We start from the raw sequence: 19,411 nt of genomic DNA on the forward strand, positions 1-19,411 counted from the left end.
CACATTAACGTCCACTTCCAGCAAAGGTCAATCGTGCTTTGACTGTTCAGTTTACATTGCTGTATGTTCCTTGATTCATTCTTTATTAATGGTCTCTCCTGCAGGAAATTTGACCCATGTGTTGATATTGTAAAGGCCACAATTCATGGCTCATGCCTCTGCCCGTGGACCTCTCACCATGGAGGACTAAATTTGAGGAGACTGAAGCACACAGATGCTCAGTTTCTTCTGCTGTTGTTGCATTCACAGACCTTTATCTTGAAATCTTTGTGAGTGAGGATCTTGGGAACACCAGCGTTCAAGTCCTGGAGGGTCTGGTGGATGTTGAAATGGTGGACGAAAAGAAAAGCTATAGTTTACAACCTGGAGAAAAGATGCAGGTACAATTCTCCGTTCCCCTTTAATGAACTCCGGATTCATTCTGCTGTAACATTTTCCGTTCTTACTAGTATTAATGTTGTGTCTATATTAAATAGATGTGATAAAGGTCATTATTGTGTATTGAGATTCCAGCTGCTGCGTACCATAAGGTGTACACCATATCTGAAGGACCTTCATGTTACATGTACATCTTTGTAAACACTACTGGAACTTCACAAAGCTTTCTGAACTTCAGGAGAAAGAAGCTTCTATGATCGAAAGATTCCAGAGATTTGCCTCGAAGAAATACAACTCGATTAGACGAGAGTGTGTCGAGGTGCTCACTCAGATGTCACATGTATACAGTCTTGACAGTACGAGTGAAGTGATATTTTGGTTGATCTTTTGAGGTTCCTGATGACCGCCATCACTTTGCGTAACCTAGCTGTGGGTTTGCCACCGATGGAGCAACTGACAAGAGAAGTGGCCTACACCAACATGAAGGAGCCCGAGACTAATCAGATGAGGTGAGCAAATGCTGTAATAGGTCAGTATTTTTGACGCATTCCAAAAATATTGTATGTACTGAAACCCAAAAATTAAAATCAGTCATCTTTTACACTAGCTCATAATGTTCTAAACCTATATGACGGTTGGATTGTCAGTTTCTATACAGTAGTGTTTTATATTGGAGTTGTAAAGACTTTTATGGTACTTGTTTCTCTTTTTAATTGAATTCCATTGTATGGAAAAAAGCAGTGGGAACATTCTTTAAAATTTCTACTTTTGTGTTCCACCAATGTCATACAGCTTTGGAACAACATGAAGGTAAAATGAGGATTTATATTTCAAATGTAGAATTTTGGGGTGAACTATTTCTGTGAAACTATTTCTATTTTCTTCTAATAACAGTGGAAGCTTATTTCTCCCACAAAATAAAAAAAAGTAATTGTGACTTGAGTTGCAGATTTGAAACTCACAATTCTGACCTTTTTTCTCCTTTCTGCATGTCCAAATATTCAGTAAAAAAAAAAACATTGCTCATAAATTGCAAAATTAAAAATCTTTGGAAAAAATAAGCTTGCATTCTTGAGTCTTATCTTTTTCTTTCCCCTGATTACTGAAATTTGATTAAAAACACTAAATGTATTAGTTTTTTTTATATCTTGCCATGTAGTCTCATTGCAGGATGTATGCATATTTTTATGCTTTAAATCAAATGCAGTTTGAAAAATTAAAAAAATTTTTTATCATCTTTCAATTGTCTTTAATGCATAAGTTTCATTATGCACAAGGCTGCATTATCCTAAATGCCTGGGTTTTATGCAACAAACCTTCTCACAGCTTTTTCATGTGCACTATGATTGTGGGATAATGAAAGCTGTTCATATGGGATTTGTCTGTAAGTGTCCGTTTTTTAATTAAAAAAGTGCAACACTACCACAACCTGTCATTATAATACGACTGAAAGGTGACCAAGTATGTAATTACTGAATAAATGTGATGTTTTATTGCGCTCAGGTTTAAAATTATATCCAGTTACAACTGATCTTTTCACCCTTGTTAAAGTGCACGAGTCAATCCAAAATGTCAACAATAAAACACACACAACTGAATGGCACGGAATTCAGCTCTAGAACCATCAGCTTTATAACATTCTCAATCGGCATTATCTTCTCTATTACTACTTCCAACAGTAGTGAAAAGCTAGTGTTCATGCACTCTTTACTACACAGTGATGTTCCTAAAAACATAAGCCTAATATTAGTCCAGACTAAACTGCATTTTAAAGAAGAGAATCCACTGGAAATGGTTTCGTAGCTGCAGGTTAGCAGTGTTTGGTACTTTAAACAACAGCTCTTTTTCACAGTTTTGGGCTGTAACATGATACAAGACATTAAGACTGGCATTACACCCGTTTGCTTCTTTCAGTACTTCCCTTTTTGCTAATTATAAGCCAAAGCTGGTAATCGAAAAATTGCAACATCAAAAACAAGAAACACTAATGTTCATACAATAATTCGGTAGATAATGAAAAGGTTCAAGGCTCTTCCAACAACTTCCTTATTTGAGAAGTCACCTCACGTGGAGTCAGTGGATCAGACGTCCTCCTGACCTCATATATGACACGAGGAGAGATGTGCAAATATGTGCAGAAGTACCTCTGCTATAAAATGAAACTAAAATCTCAATGCGTGCAAATACAGAACACAAAAACAAACCAGAAACTCATGGAGTGAGTGCGGATGCCAAACTACAGTCTTTTCACAGACGGTCATGAGTGGAGCCGCGTGACTTAGTGTTGGTAATACGAATCCCTTTTTATCGGAGAACTCGATGCGACGTCGTCCGTAGTGCTGAGATCTACCTCGGCTGGAAGTCTGGGTAAAATATTCCACGTATCACACCTTCGATAACCATATTAGAAAACGTATCTGCAAGCAATTGAGAAACATTCATTAAACGTTTTTGTAAAACACTACATGTGCTCCTGCAGAGAGTGTTACAGGATTCTGTTTTTGCAGCATGTCTTTTGGTAAAATACTATTTATCGCAACAAGACAAGGATTACACAAAAACAAATGAGCATTAATTAGACTGACTGAAGTTGATTTCAGATTGAATAACATGTGATTCAGTGAGCCAATGAGTCATAGGGAGTTCTGTGACTGAGTCATAAGAATGATGCCTGTGTTTACAGTTAGCTTGATCTAAATATATATATTTTTTGTTCATTTAAAAAAAAAAGAGTCAACTATTTTAATGCAAGTGCAAATGTATATTTTACATAAATGCTGTTCTTTCGAGGGCAAAAAAATAATCATGGTTTACGAAACAGCATGACTAAACATTGATGCTAAAAATAAAATAAATGTTTTTATCAGATTAATATTAGAATGGTTTCTGAAGGACCACGTGACACTGAAGACTGGAGTAATGATGCTGAAAATACAGCTTTGCATCACAGGAATAAATTACATTTTAATAGTTATTCAAATAGAAAACAGTCATTTCAAATGAATAATATTAAATGCAGCCTTGCTGAACATAAAATAATATGAATATATGTATTAATCTATAAGTAATACTAATTATATCCATATGCACATTAGTGTTTGTTTTACTGTTAGTTCATGATGCTTAATGCATTAGATATTGTGAACTATATTTAACATCTATATTCAACAAAACTATTTTTTCTCAACATGCACATTCAAAAATGTTTTGATTTATCAATCACCCATGAACAGAAGTGAAGAAAACATGAATGCATATGAATTCTTCTCAAGAAAGAATAGAAATATGAAGGCCAGGCATGTACCGTTGGTGCTAGGCAGCAGATAGGGATCCCTCAGGAAGAGAAGTGCTGGTTGATGTGACAGTTTACTGCAAGGTTTGGAGAGGAAAGATCAGAGAGGGAACAGTGACTCACAAACTAGCTGGGTTTCTGATGACAGTGATAAAACACAAAGCTGACTGTGAAATTTATCACGCGGTTGCTGTCATTTCCCAGCTACTAGCGCAATAACTTCTCAAAAACACTTTTATAAGAGCACTAGACATCGAAATGGCTCTGAACTGGTTTGGATTTTACAGGTGCTTCTTTCAGATGTAATATTACAATAATCAGCAAACATACCTTGATTCCTCTGATTCAGTTTCAAATGATCTAAACGGAAGAAAAAAAAACACGTACACTGTACAATGATCGTTTTGGAATTACTATATTGAAATGTCTTTGTTTGTACAAAAGTCTGCTTTCTAAGGCCTTTACTTCAGACAAAATAACACGGTTTAAAGCCTTACCCGCAACTCTCAGTTTTTGGCAGTGACGGGAAATGGCGGATATTGAGGAAATCCAAGAATATCTTTGGAAGAACCTCATTTTCCATGAGCACAGTCTACACTCGCACAGAGAAAATCAAACTGTTATTCCAGAAAACAGGAAAGGGCTGTTTTTCATCATACGATTTCATTTGTTGAGCATCAGTTGGATCCATACCTGGAGGTAGAGCTCGAGTCCATGTCTCCTCTGATCTAGAACCTTGGGAACCCAGTTCCTCACATGCTTCGAAGGGATTTCTGGAGGTTTAATGACCTTTTTGAGCTTGAAAGATTAGATGTTAGGGGGGAAATGTGTTAGAAAGTGGCCAGAAGGTGTCTCTAGAGTTTACACACAAGGGCAATCACGTTCTTTCATGGAATTATCTGCAAATTGTGTAAATGTCTGCTTCATCTGACACTGACTTTAAATACCCTGTTTCCTCAATGTACACAATCATGTGTGATGTACAGCAGCAGCACACAACACACAGTCAACAACATTATTCTTTCTGAGCACATACAGTAAACAGAGTAAAAGTGAACACAGCTGTGCTGATTTTAAGCTGACAACTTGCAGATTTTTTCCCAAGGAGCTACTTGAGAGCTGTACTTTTTTTGCTCACATCCCAGAATTCCTCTGTGAAATACAAACGGTAATTATGTATATTAGCCCTCCTATGGAATGAGCCCGAGGCCACTGGGAGAATGCTTCAGGACAAAAACAATAAGTTAATGCATTTGATGTCTTTAGTTTGATGAATTAACATTAAGACATGCTGTTTCTGCAGGGCATTAGAAGAAACACTGGACTGTTTATGCTTTAATTGTAACATGAACGTGAATTAAGTTCTTTAATTACACTCCTTACACGTCTTTATGCGAGTTTATTGACTAAATTTTGATATGCTTTTCTCCTATGCAGATTTTATGTTTAAAAGTGTTTTTTTTCTAATGTAATTCTTTGATATTTGAGGTATGATAGGGATTTCCCAGTTCATATATGTAACTTTATGTTCTGCAAATAAAAATGTGTGTGTATATATATATATATATATATATATATATATATATATATATATATATACACACACACACACACACACACACAGTATATATTTTTAAAATATTAATGTTTATTTAGATATTAATATTTTTATATTATATATATAAACACGACATGTTTTTCTTAAATATATACATGCATGTGTTTGTATTTATAAAGACATAATAAATATAGACATATAGTACGCAAACAATTTTTTTTATTTTGGATGCGATTAATCGTTTGACAGAACTAGTTCTTATCCAAAGGAACTTATAACGGAGTTATAAGATTAATAAATGCTTCAAGTACGGTTTAGAAATAGTTTATATTAGCTGTGTAGTAAACTAATGTTAATGTATATAACCTTGTCATAACATAAAGTGTCACCGGAAAACTTTCTGAAACATGCAAATGTTTGTGACTAAAAATAAAAGGTCTGTGGTTTAGCCCTCGATACTCACTAGATTTACCAGAAAACGCATTATAGCATAACCAATGTATGCACGCTTACCATCTTATGCAGCGCGTGGAATTCACTGTATCGCTTCTCGACAGTGTGCTGTCTACCACACATGAGCACCTCGATCTTAAAAACCTGGAGAGAAAAAGTGCGCTTACATTATTTATTTTACATATAATGCGGTGAACGGGAATGGCTCTTATGTATCACAACGAATTCGCTTTGTAGCATATATTATATCAAAACCTAAACATAATTTAGGTCCAGTTCAAACACGCCTCAACATGCTCGAAGTAGTCAGTTCACTAGTTTTCGAGACACTGCCAAAATGACTACGCCTTAAAATCGACATTAATCGTTACTGACCTGTGAAGCGTAATGTTGGCTGTCGTACATTTTAATGAAAGAGTGTTTACGCCGCTGGCTCGAGCTGAAAACAGATTTTAAACTCACCGTGTAGCCCTTCTCCACGTTACTGCCCTCCGACCGAAAAGACGGGATTGACACTTCTATAGGATGCATGATCCGGCGAGATGTATCCGTTATTATGTGGAACAACAGGTCAAATAACTGTACGAGGTTTTTGGCTTGTCCTTCACTGTAATATTAATGGTTGTCAAGTTCACTGGGTGGGCGCCTGACATGAGAAGAATTGAAATATTCCACGCGCTTCTTCTCCATCGCGCGCAGGAGTCTGCAGATGCACTGCTGCCACCTGCGCTTCTGACAGGGAAACACATCAGCCCGGCACCCAAAAACAAACATTTGCTGCAAAATTAGTCACCCTCAGAGTCAGGCCTGCCAAGATGTAAATGAGGTTTTTTTTTTTCATCAGAACAGATTTAGAGACATGTAGCATCACTTGTTCACCAATGGATGCTCTGCAGTGAATGGGTGCCATCAGAATGAGAGTCCAAACAGCTGATAAAAACATCACAATAATCCACACAACTTGTCCAACAATTAACATTTGATTAAAATAAAAGTTGCGCATTTGTAAAAAAAAAAAAAAAACCCACCATTAATGCATTTTTTACGTCAAAACTGTTGCTTCTGGCTAAAATAGGAGTGAAACTGCAGATGATCATTGGTGAACAAACTAATGCTACATTTCTCCAAATATGTTCCCATTATAAGGCTTAGGCTAACCCCTTAGGGCAAAAAATAGCACTAAATTGGACAAAAATGCCCAAAGGCACTAAACTAAGATTTGCTCATGCTGCGCCGTATTTAATTTTAGCAATTTTTCCACTGTTGTGCATTATAGCCAATCACACACGATTCTGTTGAGCTTACAGTTACATTCAGATTAGATCAGAGTCATCGCTGAAACTCATCAGCATTGTTGAATGCGTCCACGTTCGATGAATCCCGTGAATTCTCTCATCATAAACAACAAAGTGCTGATTTAAGTACAAAGTAAGGGATTAATTTCTCCAGAGCTCGCTCCAGTGTCGACTCCAGCCCCAGAGCTCTCTCCAGTGTCGGGTCCAGCCCCAGAGCTCTCTCCAGTGTCGACTCCCGCCCCAGAGCTCTCTCCAGTTTTGACTCCCGCCCCAGAGCTCTCTCCAGTGTCGACTCCAGCCCCAGAGCTCTCTCCAGTGTCAGGTCCAGCCCCAGAGCTCTCTCCAGTGTCGACTCCAGCCCCAGAGTTCTCTCCAGTGTCGACTCCCGCCCCAGAGCTCTCTCCAGTGTCGACTCCCGCCCCAGAGCTCTCTCCAGTGTCAGGTCCAGCCCCAGAGCTCTCTCCAGTGTCAGGTCCAGCCCCAGAGTTCTCTCCAGTGTCGACTCCAGCCCCAGAGCTCTCTCCAGTGTCAGGTCCAGCCCCAGAGCTCTCTCCAGTGTCAGGTCCAGCCCCAGAGCTCCCTCAGGTGTCGACTCCAGCCCCAGAGCTCTCTCCAGTGTCGACTCCAGCCCCAGAGCTCTCTCCAGTGTCAGGTCCAGCCCCAGAGCTCCCTCCGGTGTCGACTCCAGCCCCAGAGCTCTCTCCAGTGTCGGGTCCACCCCCATCGGTCTCGGCACCATCGGTTCCGTCTAGGACCTCTGGATCTTCCCCGTCACCTTGGTTCTCCGTCTCCACCTCTGGATCCTCCTCCACCTGCTCTGCCACCATTGGTTGGCCCCCTGGAGTCAGTGGCCATTCCTCCTCCATGGCTCCTCCCACCATTGGCTCCACCGTGGGCTGTTATGGCTGTGGCCTGGGTCCTGCTGGGTTGCTCCAGCTACTGGTCCCTCCTGTCTCCTCCCTCCATCATCTCCTCCCTCCGTGGTCTCTGTCTGCTGGCCCCCTCCTGGGAGTCCGTCCCCCACTGGAACCTCCCAAGTTCCCACCCACGCCTCCATTCCCTATATGACCTGTGTGACCCAGGTGTATTCCTGCCGGCAGCGTTTTGTGACAGTATCCTAATTCTTTTTTTTTAATTATTATTCTCATGTTATTAATAAATCTATATATACACAATTGATTACACATTTTTAGTAATTCATTACTTTTAGAAAATACTTCAGAAATCACACAAAACCATATAAAACAGCACATATATTTACTTTAATTATTTGTGAGATTAGCAAGTCAAAATACAAAACAAAGTCAGATAATGAAGTGTGAAGTTATTTATTCAAGTAATTTTCTTTTCATATATAATACGTGTTGCAGTAATATGAGCTTCTGTATATCAATATCTACTTAGAATACACAACTAAAGCATCGCTCTAGCACACTAAAGCATCTTTTAGGTAAAAACCCCAGTGTGTGTCAATAGCTGAAGGTTTAATGTTTATAATTTATCAGAGAATGATGCTGAATGATTTGGGGAATGCATGGTATCTCTGCAAACTGTGGTGGTTTCTTGCAGTAGAACCACCATTTTATCCGAATTTCTGTAGGAGGAATCCAGCACAATATGATCCTGGACTCTTGTTTTTTCATTTTTGCTTAGTAATTTAATAGCAAAAATATATATATATAAAAAACGAATAATGCAATTGCCTGTAAAACTGGACTTATGCCTCAGACTTCTATATTCTGTGGCACAGTCAACACTAAAATGCCCTGCTGATTATTGGCTCTCACAAACAGGAAGGTGGCCCATGATCGGCTTCCATACATCGGTTCACTCTGTCGCAGGTATTTATCATCAAACTTCTTTTCTGATGTGCTTTTCCTATTCCTTAGGATCCTTTACTAGATCCTTAATACCTGAAATAAATATAGCATATTAAATGTCTTTAGTTTAACTAGTCAATCAAAACAATGTATACAATATGAAATAAATGAAGTATAGCCTACTCACTGTGAAATATGACATCCTGAAACATAAACGTAGTTTCCAGTGTAACGTACATCACAGCGCACAATATTGTTGCTGTAGTCTGACTCTGGCACCTGGTAACTGGGATTTATACTAACCTAAACCAGAAAAAGACAAACAGGCTGGAAGTCAGGAACATGATATTGGAAATTTTTTGAATGCAATAATTCAATTACATTTTACTTGTATAGCGCTTTTTATGATACAAATCATTGCAAAGCAAATTTACAGAAAATTAAGTTTCTACAATATTTAGTAGTAATATATTTGTAAACGATCAAATAAATTTGATTAAGGCCATAAACCTTGAGGATGTAGTTTCCAGGTTTCACATCAGTAATATCTATCCACTGGCAGTCGATGTCGGCATTGTAAGTGTCGTAACACCCTGGACTCAGGCCCTGGAAAAACAACAATAGCATACTTTTAGCACATAGTAAGGTTAAGTAAGTTTATGGTCAAAACTAAGGTATGCATCATACAGCATCATGGTATTACCACAATATACCATCACTGAACCATAGTAAGTATAGGGTCATAGATTTTTCTTGCAGTAGCTATGGATTAATAATGACCACTTTGTACACATTTTATGAAGTGGCTAATTAGTATTAATTCATACAGTATCACATGTATGGTTTTGTACATTTTCTATGAGGGGTGGGTATGTCCACACGAAGCCAGAGCTTTCCCAATCCAATATTTTTTTCCTTCGTCTCAAGACATGTCTGTGTCCACATGAAACCAACACAAAATGTACAGTAGTATAAATGCCGGTCCAGTATGTGGCATTGTAATTCTGCACAATACACTATAAACAGATAAGGTGGAGCTGGCGGGGAGAAAGGAGCCAAGCAGAGCCAGTGGGATGGAGTCACAAGTCGCAGCCAGAACAGAGGAGACCAGAGGCGATGGCGGGTCAACGCCCGAACACAGCAAAGCTGGAGGGACGAGGGAGCACAGTGGAGCTGAGGGATCGATGGGTGATGGTGGAGGCGAGGGAGCTAGGAGTCGAGGTGAAGCCGCTTGGGCAGAGGCGGTGTCCGAGCCTCGTAGGCTGGAGGCAGAGGTGAGGGATACTCTGACCTTGGCGATGCTGGAGGATGGCAGTCCCGTGGGGCTCGCACCGCAATGATGGTGGGCTGAGGGCGGGCAGAGGGTTTGCCAGACGACAACAGTGGAGGAGGCAGGTGTGGGTGGGAGGGCGTTCTTTTTCTAGGAGCGGGCACAGGAGGATCGGAAGCCCTCTTAGGGCTGGATGAGGGAACCAAGGACGAAGGAGGACTGGACAGGACCAGCGGAGACAGCGGGCAGTTTTTGGCATCAACACCACTCCAAGCTCACCCTCAGCCACGATGCAGGGGGCAGCTCCTCTCCGCGTTCACACCGTCCGTGGCTTTCTACGTCGTGGTGGGCTCTGTAGCCAGCTCTCGCACCTGGTCTGACGGGTTGGGCTCAACTTCTGGGGAGATCCTCTGCTCAGTTGCTTGGCTTAGCGCTGGCTCGCGGGGAGATGGTGGGCTGGGCTCTTGGTCAGTAGTGGCACTGGCAATAAGCTCTCGGGAACCGGCGGGGAACGGAGATCCATTTCTCACCATGGTCCACTCCACAAAGGTGGTGAAATTCACTAAGGGACCATCCTTGGAAGACGGTGCTCTGTACATAAAGTTAAAACTGGCATCGTAGAACACACAGAGCGCGTCATCCGGGTAGTTAGTGAGGCTTGCCAGTACCCAGAAGAGTCTGGTGTGGGTCTCGAGTGATTTCTCCCGCTGCTCCATCAGGAGGAGGAGGTACTCCAGGTGAAGGAGGGGATCCGTGGGAAAACACGACGGAAACAAAAACACTGAGAGAAATTTTTTTAAACAAAAACAGAGGATAGACACATAGGTTACTGTTTCGGTCGGGTCTTCTGTCACAATCTCCCTCTAGAAGGGAATGATGAAACGCTGGAAATAACACGAATAAGTCTTTAATAATCTAAAGTAGAGACAAGAAACGAGAAAGACTTCCAACAAGTAGGCTAGATCTGACAAACAAGAACCGAAAGGACTAGGGCTTTTAAAGGCAGAATAATTGGGGAGGAACGAGGCAAACCTGGAATCAAATGAACACAGTCAACATGAGGGCAAAAACACACAGATAAGTCCATAATCCTGGCATACATATTTTTATTCCATGTTTGTCAAGAATTTATTTTCGACAAACATGGTGATGCCAGAATTTATTGTAAATCCATCCAAGATGGTGGACACTGCAGGACAAATATTGATTAAATATGTAATATCATTCAATATTGATTTTTTCTTTTCTTTGAGTAGTACCCTTTTTTTACCATGTTTACCAATTTACCATGGTTACTACAAATTAAAAAAAAAAACATGGTTACTACAGTTATACTGTAATTATACATTATCTATACTTACTTTAATTAATACAACTTAACTATAGTTATACAAATTATACAAATGGTAGTCAATATGCCCCCCAAAAAAACATGGTTGCCACACTTTTACTATAATAAAACCATGGTTAATTTATGTAACAGGCGTTCTTATCTTAGTAACCAGCTAGCCTCAGAATCTTCAGAAATTCATTGTGAATTGAGACTTTCAGTGAGAAGCACTATTGTTATAATGTACAAAGTTTTGAAATCTGTCACTTGAGGTTTCATTTTAGTAGTTTAATATATTTCTTATTTTTACTGGAGTAGTGTTGTTAGCTTAGCCACATGCAAACCTCTAAAAGGCTTTAGAAATCCATTGTGAATTGAGTTTTCTGTCTGTTTTTTATCAAAGGCACTATTTTGCGACATACAATGTTTCAAATCGATCACAGGTGGGTCATTATACGAAAACGTGCCATTTCCCACTTTTAATGTTTGATTTTCAAATTTCTGTTTTGAAAATCTTTAAGCCCCTTTTTGGATTAAGTAGATCCTTACCTCTCAGGAAAATGTGCCGTGCCATCTCAGGCTATCTTATTTTTTTCATTTTTTTCATTTAACTAATTTAAATGTGTGTTTTTGGTCAACCCTGTTACCAACATATTAATTACTTTTTGAAAAGGTTTTAAATACATGTATAGAACAAATCTGATATACTGTGGAAGATATACTCCCCCTTGTTACATTAAGAGTGTTTGTGAATTGAGAATATTGAAAGTTTTATTTTTTTAAGGGGATGAATACGTTCATTTCCAAATTACACTCTCCCAGCATCTTCTGTTTTAAGAAAAATGTATGGAAACAAAAATTAAACACCTCAATTCAGTTTTGAGTGGATTATTAGCCTCTCTTACTAAACATTTACAATTAATTGATTACATTTTTATTTAAATTTTTTAAGTTATATTAGAATATTATACAAGTAACAGGGTTGACACATCAGTTACAGGGTTGACAACAGCTACCGTATTGATTATACTGCTTGTTTGAGTTACAATTATGGTTGTAATGGAGTCTTAATTGGACATTCATAAACCTTTAATTCAACATGACTAATCAGCATATTATGTAGACGGCTCTATTGAGATATTTTAGCATAAAAATGATGAAAAACCGAAACTTATCTGTTTGCATGAACTTTAACTTTAAAATGTTTTAACTGTTGCCCCGCCTTCTACTTCTCAAACCTCATACTTTCTATGATATTGTGCTGAGAAAACACAGATTTACCCATTCTGTGTTGGTAGTGGCGTGTACCACAGTTTGCTTTGCCAATTGAGAAACTTGATTGGTAAACGGTTTGCCAGAATATACCCTGACCCAGATCTATCCCGTTAGTGAAGCATTGGTTTCCACACTGGTTTCATTAAATAAATAAATAAAGGAAATTATTATTTTAAAAGATTCACGAATAAGAATCATCTGTTCACGAATTGGATCGTGAACTTGCATTACCGAGCCAAAGATGATACTGAACATTTCGAATGAATAAAGAAGTTCATCTGTAAACCACATAAAGCTATTGTTTGACTTCATAAACCTTTATTTTATGCATGCTTCGTATGGATCTGTTGACTGAATGCATAGTGTGATTTCTAGGAGAATGTTTGTGTCGTTATGTGCTTGTAACGGGAAAAAATCAGTCGCGGTATTGTTTGAAATCCCCAAACTTAAATATTAAATTAATAAATTACATCAAAATAAAAGTAATCACTGGTAATCTAAAATAGTTTTCAGATGTTACTGTAATCTGATTACCCCTTATTTAAAATGTAATTTTAACGAAATACAGTTACTCATATTTTGTATTTTACATACGTAACGCTGTTACATGTATTTCGTTACACCCCAGCCCTGATTATTTATGATTGTGTAGCATACTGTAAATGTAAGTAGTTCACATGCCATCAAATAATCATACAAGTCACACAAGCTTGATTTATTTTTTGACAAGAAAACTTTTTCAAACTATTTGGATGGAGTGCATGTATGGAGAGTATCCCAAATGCAAACTGAAAAGCTTGTTAATTTATTGACTTCTCATAATAAAAAAAATAATGACTTTTGATTTATAAAGCACATTTATAAAACCCAATGCACTTGTGTGTATCAGTATAGATCAGTAACCTCAACATATTTTAGCCTATCTATCAGTAGAATAAATAAAAAAAACATGATTTTTAGGGATAAAAACTGTAAAAAACATGTATATTATGTATACTATTTGTAAGAAAAGTATGTCTGTTAAAATTCTCAGTCATCCAGGTCATAGTTATCCAAGAAGGGTTGGCTCAGGGGTGACAACCCCACAGAGGTTAAATGCCTGGCACTCCCCATCAGTCATTTAGAAATGAAGAAACCCCTTGGATGAGAGGCAATAGCTTCAAATATGGACGTACCTAGTCCAGTTGCCCTTGATTTAACCCTTCTTGTGTATACAACATGGGTAAGACACACAAAAGCGTACTTGGGTCAACCCTCTTACCCTGGAATGGTAACAGGGTTGACGGTAACAGGGTTGACGAAAAAGGTTATTGCTGGCCATTACTAGCCATGAGGTATAGGTAATGACACTACATTACGTGCCTTAATGAGAGGCTTAAATATTATCATATATGTAAATTTTTAAATATGTACAAAAAACTTTTTAACATATGCTTTTCTGGTAACAGGGCTGACACAATGAGCGTGTCCCTGTCTTTCAGACATTACATAACCTCAAAGAAAATTCATTAAAAAGAAGAGAACACTTACTTGTCTTCTACCATCAACTTCATGAAAGTCAGATAATGTCACTTCCTGGAACTGATGCAACTTTTGGAACAGTCCATTATCTTTAAAGAGGTGTTTTTATAAAAAGTAACAGGGTTGACGAGAACCTAGGGACCCGACTAAATTGTATGTTTTTTTATTTTATTTGACACGTTAAGAATAAAATCCATTTATGACTAATGAACTGACACTTAAGGCTTTATACAAGTATATGTTTTTTTATGATAGTTTGACTTTTTTGGCCTCGATAGCAAGTAGAAGTAGAAAAATCTTACTGAGGGACAGGCCATTTTCAACATTTCTTCAAGATGCTTTGTACAAAAATGTGATTAAAATCCTTTAAAAAACAAAGAAACAGAAAATAATTTATTCTTATATTATGAGACATTATGGAAACTAAAATATAAAATATTCTATTTCTTTTATGTTTTATTAAGATTTACAGAGCTTTTTTTTCCTGAGGGACACAAAATGGCACGTTTTCGTATAATGACCCAGGTTTAATTTCAGTTACATCGTTTTGGAACAGAGTCATAGAGGCACATAAATATTAAATGAGATTGACCTGAGTGTGGGAGGTGCAGGCGTATCGTCGGTAGTAGCCGTAGTCACAGGACGTGTCCTCCAGACAGAAACTAGCCTTGTGTCCCTCTGCTACTCTTCTCTGTGAACTGGATTCCAGCAGGTCATAATGACTGAACTCGTCCATGCTGTGGTAGTGCCTAGAAACAGCAAAGTACATCAGGTTATCATCATGCATCACTTTCAACTGGTGCATTTAGAATTTTGCCCCGATTGTAATTATATGGGGAAAAGAGACCAGTACATTCTTCAAAAATTCTCCTTTTAGGTTCTACAGAATAAAGAAAGTCATACGGATATGGAATGAGTAACTGATTCAAAAAAGTAAATTCTGGATAAAATATTCCTTTGAACCAAGTGGAAAAACCGCAGCATAGTCAAAAATCCTAATGGACGATTCAGTAGCTCCAGCTTTGAAAAAAAACATATTGTGCATTATAAAAAATAAATAACAACCAAAAAAGTTCATATTATGACACCGTCAAATAAATGTAGGTCAGCACACAGACCTTACGCCTCATTTATGCGCAAGACCTAAAGTCACTGTATACACTGGAGCTTCTCCAAATGTAAGCCGTAGTAGGTAGTGAGACACGGCTTACTTCAGGACAAAACTATGTACTGAGCCATTACTGAGTCAACTGAAGTATACGCAGCAATAGTGGGCCTCTTCTAAGTGCTTTCATTTAGACAAGAACACAGACCTTTTTCCCTGTAAAAACAGCACTAGATTCAGATATCAGTCAGATGCAACACTCAAACCATGATAAAGCTTCAGAAACTTACTTTTGCCAAAGGAATTCAGTTCATTGCATCATATGTGCTCCCTTTAGAGTTCTTAAAAGTGGTCTGTGATGCATTACTACACATGCAACTGCAGAAATGGTTGGACATGTCAGATTCGGACTTACTGATGGCAGCTGTGCCATTCCCAGCTGTAGCGTGGCCTGCTGGGAAGGAAGTCGGAGGTTCCTTGGTTCATGACTCGCTGCGGGAACCTCAGCAACATACGTGTGTCGTAGTCTCTCACGCTGGATCTGTATGCACTGCTGCTCGACAAAAACAGCCAAGCGGTTACAAAATATCAGACATTCCTTAAGTTTCTCATATTGTCCTAACAGCTTTCAGAATGTGTATCTTGGCCCCCGTGGCCGTATTTCAAACGCACATGGAACAAGTACAGATGCACATTTCCAAAGAAACTAGACTTGACTATTTTCTGTGTGCCCCACTAATGTGTTTCGCAGTCATCCATGTGATCATTTTTCCATGTAAACAGCTTTATGTGAAATCTGTTTGTAGAGTTCCTCGCTTCCCACCGTGGCAGGGCTTTTCGTTTAATTTGTTCCCCTCTCACAGAGCTGGTTTGAGTTATAGGATGTTCCTACCACATGGGATTTAAATAGGTTCTCATGACTCATCTGTTACACTTGGAGGAATGCGAGTGCCCTGACTCTGTCTAGGTGCAGCACTGCAGCAAAAATCTTGATTATGCTCTTCTGGTTTATATCAACATTAATACCTCGCCAAGCAGTTTTCCTCAGCGGCGCATCTGAGATTGTACATTGGAACACTCTGCACGTAGGCGGACGCTTGGATGTAGTATGGGTCTCCAACAAGATCAGGCAAACCTATAAAACACTGAAATATTTTATTTACAGATACGAGAAAAATGCATAGAATTCAAATATTATTATTTGAATTATTTTAAAACAGCTTAAACTAGACTGACCACCTGCCAATTCTCAAAACCCCTCGAAGAACCATCAGACCATGACAAGCAAAACATCTTAGCCTGTTGTTTTTCAAAAGGATGCCATTATTTTAACCCAAGAGTTTCAATTAAGATAAACATATGTAATTATGCAATTAACAGAGGAGGATACGATGGCGTCTTTTTCTTTTCTTTTTTTTTTTCTTTTTTGGTGCAAATTGGTGCAAAATATTTTAAACACCTTTTTTTTTTTTTTTACTTTATATTTCTTCATATAGCTTGAATGATATAGTTCAGATGTGCAGATGTGCATTTTGCGCAACACTGCAAATCATTGCAACATTGCAACATTGCAAATCATTTTTAATCCAAAGTAGTCTATTACGCAACGTAATAATAGCGTAATCAAATATCAAATTAATAGCATTTGTATTTGTTTATGTGGAAAGCTGCCCTATTATTTATTAATTTATGGAAGTTGCCAAATCCACAAAAAAAAAATTAACGGATCAATAAACATGAGGCAAAAATTGCAAAAAGTAAAGAAAGTCATAGATAGATAGATAGATAGATAGATAGATAGATAGATAGATAGATAGATAGATAGATAGATAGATAGATAGATAGATAGATAGATAGATAGATAGATAGATAGATAGATAGATAGAGTCGGTCTTTACCATGCTGGAAGTATCTTGTGCCATATCCCGGGCGCGGGGCAGGACGCCGTCTCTCATACGTGTCATAATAGTTATAATACGGGTTGTCCGGGTCACTGGACTTGTATGGGTCGTAAGGATCATCTCCAACCATCATTTCAACGTCCAGTGTGGGTCTGTCGGTGCCGTTGACTGATGTTTGCAGCTGCTCCGTCTGATTCCTGCGCCCGCGTGATCCTCTGGCGCGCGCTCCACCTGATAACCAGCGCGCACCGATACCTGGCTGCAAGCGCGCGGAGCGGCTCTGGGAGGCTCGAGAAGAAGAAGCAGCAGCAGCTGAGCTGTCTGTTCTCGTAGCAGCAGCAGCATCATTGCGGACGATGGCTATCGGCCTGGCTTGCGTCTGCTCTTGGTTTCCGTCTCGTTTTAACGGTGGCTGATATTCCGAGCCTTGACTTAATATACTAAAGAGTTTGCCGTTGTGTTGCCATTGTAAGGTTTGTCTGAGAGCTGCCGCTCCACTGTTGCCCTGACGCTGAGAAACACCAGTTTGTACAATGCAACTTAAAAAACACACATGCGCAAATGCGTAAATTAAGGTGTCAATGAAACTCGTACTCATTTTTTATGTTAAATTGGCTTCTCCAGTTCTTCTGCGTACCGATGTTCCAGTAACTGAATTGGGGAAACAATACAATTGGGCTAAGCTGTGCTTTTTCATAAAACTTGCTTGTAAAAAAAAAAAATAGCCTAATAAATTAAATCAAGTGAGACTTACATAACGGAAAGGTGAGATCTCAGTGCGACCTCCTATTGCTCTGCACTTGGACTAACCGATGCGCAAGTGAGAGGGAGGAGGAGCTGGGTTTTTTTTTTTTTTTTTTTGTTATACAAGCTCTGGTAACGGAAAGGCCCCGTCCTTATGAAACTGTAAAACGTGTTATTTAACATGTTCAAAAGAAATATGTAAAGAATTTGTAAAAATGACTTAAAACTGCTGTCATCGTGACCTACATTAGTGCAAAAATGTTTGTTGACATCTTCCTCAGTGCAATGCATTCCCATGTGCATACACATAAATTAATAATAAAAATAATAATAAAAGTAAAAGGAAACCAGTATAAAATGCATGTGGCATTTACTCTCAAAACCTAGGCTACTAAACTGCTTTATTGTTCCTTTTTTTATGTTCTACAAAAATCTTTATTTTTGTGTAAATATTATTTTTAAACAGATATATATTAAAAAAAACTCTCAGATCATGACATTTTTTTTTCTAAATATTATTACCAAAAGATAGTGGTTTTGGGGTCAGCATTTCCTAACATGTTGTGCTGTGACAAATCTGACTTTTGGATGAACCCAAGAGGCACTTTAAAAAATTGGCAAAATGTCTCCATATATCAATGTTCTCATAGAACGAGGACTGCAAAGTAAGCAAAGCTGATTTAAACTACAATGTCTGTTCAGGAAGCTGTTGCTCATGAAACAAATTCCGTTTTTTATTTTCCTCCTATAACTTTCACTAAATCCTTTATTACTTTGTAGCTCTTTCTGAAAGCAAAGTCATGTGTGGAGCCTACACAGCTTTACGAGGTGCTACATTAAACATCACATGTGCTCAGGAGCTCCACGTCTTGTTGGAAACTGTTCTACATTTGTCACATGATGCACTGTTTATAACATTCAATCATAAACTCACCTGGGCCACCCAGACCTTAATGCCTCCTTCCATTCTTTCCCTTAACTGTTACATACCCTCATCTGACCCAACTACTGCCTTATACTTTCCCATGAGCAAAGCATCCTATGGCTTGCAAAAGAACCACAATTGCTATTTAGAAAAACGTAATCAATGGTCTCCAAATTCTGTGTCTAGCCTCTTGAACCACTCATGCCCAGTGACAAACCACAAGGACCAACATTGCACGGCTAAATGGAGAGGTCTCCAAAGTCTTTTTTTCCTCTCTTTTCTGCAGACCAGCAGAAAAAATCCTTTAAATTTAAGGCTTCACTCAACACGTGTCATAAATTACATGGATGATATTTCATTTTGGCCTTCGCTCTGACCCCATAGACTACATATATCTTTGTCAATGTACAATTCATCTCTTTTAGATGAGCCATTTTATATTCATCATCCACGAGTGCAATGAAATTATGCAAACTGTCTTGCGGACACTAGAGGGCACATTTTCACTAATAGTATGGTATTCTTCTTTTCTTTGCAGACGAAG

General features: G+C 38.6%; 3 protein-coding genes across 5 annotated transcripts; 1 reads left to right on the forward strand and 2 right to left on the reverse strand.

Annotated features, from left to right (window-relative positions):
• Nucleotides 1-1,843: 1,843 nt before the first annotated feature.
• On the reverse strand, nt 1,844-6,552 carry snx24 (sorting nexin 24). The gene is made up of 7 exons (XM_026274622.1): nt 6,144-6,552; nt 5,742-5,825; nt 4,364-4,468; nt 4,168-4,262; nt 4,001-4,030; nt 3,683-3,747; nt 1,844-2,795 (listed from the first exon to the last, which is right to left on the reverse strand). The coding sequence occupies exons 1-7, from the start codon at nt 6,210-6,212 to the stop codon at nt 2,725-2,727; spliced, it is 519 nt and encodes a 172-aa protein (XP_026130407.1). The 5' UTR covers nt 6,213-6,552; the 3' UTR covers nt 1,844-2,724.
• A 487-nt stretch (nt 6,553-7,039) lies between these two features.
• Nucleotides 7,040-8,227, forward strand: LOC113109451 (proline-rich protein 36-like). The gene is made up of 2 exons (XM_026273019.1): nt 7,040-7,049; nt 7,131-8,227. Exons 1-2 carry the CDS (start codon nt 7,040-7,042, stop codon nt 8,042-8,044), a joined length of 924 nt encoding a protein of 307 aa, XP_026128804.1. The 3' UTR covers nt 8,045-8,227.
• A 61-nt stretch (nt 8,228-8,288) lies between these two features.
• Nucleotides 8,289-18,035, reverse strand: LOC113110400 (protein-lysine 6-oxidase-like). Of its 3 annotated transcripts, XM_026274594.1 has the most exons (8): nt 17,953-18,035; nt 17,196-17,849; nt 16,324-16,432; nt 15,713-15,850; nt 14,785-14,941; nt 9,307-9,402; nt 8,984-9,099; nt 8,289-8,889 (listed from the first exon to the last, which is right to left on the reverse strand). In XM_026274594.1, the coding sequence occupies exons 2-8, from the start codon at nt 17,794-17,796 to the stop codon at nt 8,883-8,885; spliced, it is 1,224 nt and encodes a 407-aa protein (XP_026130379.1). In that variant the 5' UTR covers nt 17,797-17,849; nt 17,953-18,035; the 3' UTR covers nt 8,289-8,882. The 3 variants fall into 3 exon arrangements, 2 of the variants coding, with proteins under 2 accessions (XP_026130379.1, XP_026130376.1); XM_026274591.1 differs by having other exon boundaries at nt 17,196-18,018; XR_003293125.1 differs by lacking the exons at nt 8,289-8,889; nt 8,984-9,099; nt 9,307-9,402 and adding an exon at nt 10,869-11,841 and having other exon boundaries at nt 14,720-14,941; nt 17,196-18,020.
• Between the last annotated feature and the right edge of the window lie 1,376 nt (nt 18,036-19,411).

Source organism: Carassius auratus, chromosome 10 (assembly GCF_003368295.1).
Source record: "Carassius auratus strain Wakin chromosome 10, ASM336829v1, whole genome shotgun sequence".
Classification (NCBI taxonomy): Eukaryota; Metazoa; Chordata; class Actinopteri; order Cypriniformes; family Cyprinidae; genus Carassius; species Carassius auratus.

What these genes read in the sequence shown, in the direction of transcription:
- snx24 (XM_026274622.1), bottom strand. Translation starts at nt 6,212, where the DNA reads ATGCATCCTATAGAAGTGTCAATCCCGTCTTTTCGGTCGGAGGGCAGT. An exon ending in ACTGAATCAGAGGAATCAAG is followed by an intron (nt 3,748 to 4,000) that starts GTATGTTTGCTG and finishes CAAACCTTGCAG; the next exon opens with TAAACTGTCACATCAACCAG. An exon ending in TCTGCTGCCTAGCACCAACG is followed by an intron (nt 2,796 to 3,682) that starts GTACATGCCTGG and finishes AATTGCTTGCAG; the next exon opens with ATACGTTTTCTAATATGGTT.
- LOC113110400 (XM_026274594.1), bottom strand. Translation starts at nt 17,796, where the DNA reads ATGAGTACGAGTTTCATTGACACCTTAATTTACGCATTTGCGCATGTG. An exon ending in CACAAGATACTTCCAGCATG is followed by an intron (nt 16,433 to 17,195) that starts GTAAAGACCGAC and finishes AGTGTTTTATAG; the next exon opens with GTTTGCCTGATCTTGTTGGA. An exon ending in CCTGCACCTCCCACACTCAG is followed by an intron (nt 9,403 to 14,784) that starts GTCAATCTCATT and finishes TTGTTTTTCCAG; the next exon opens with GGCCTGAGTCCAGGGTGTTA.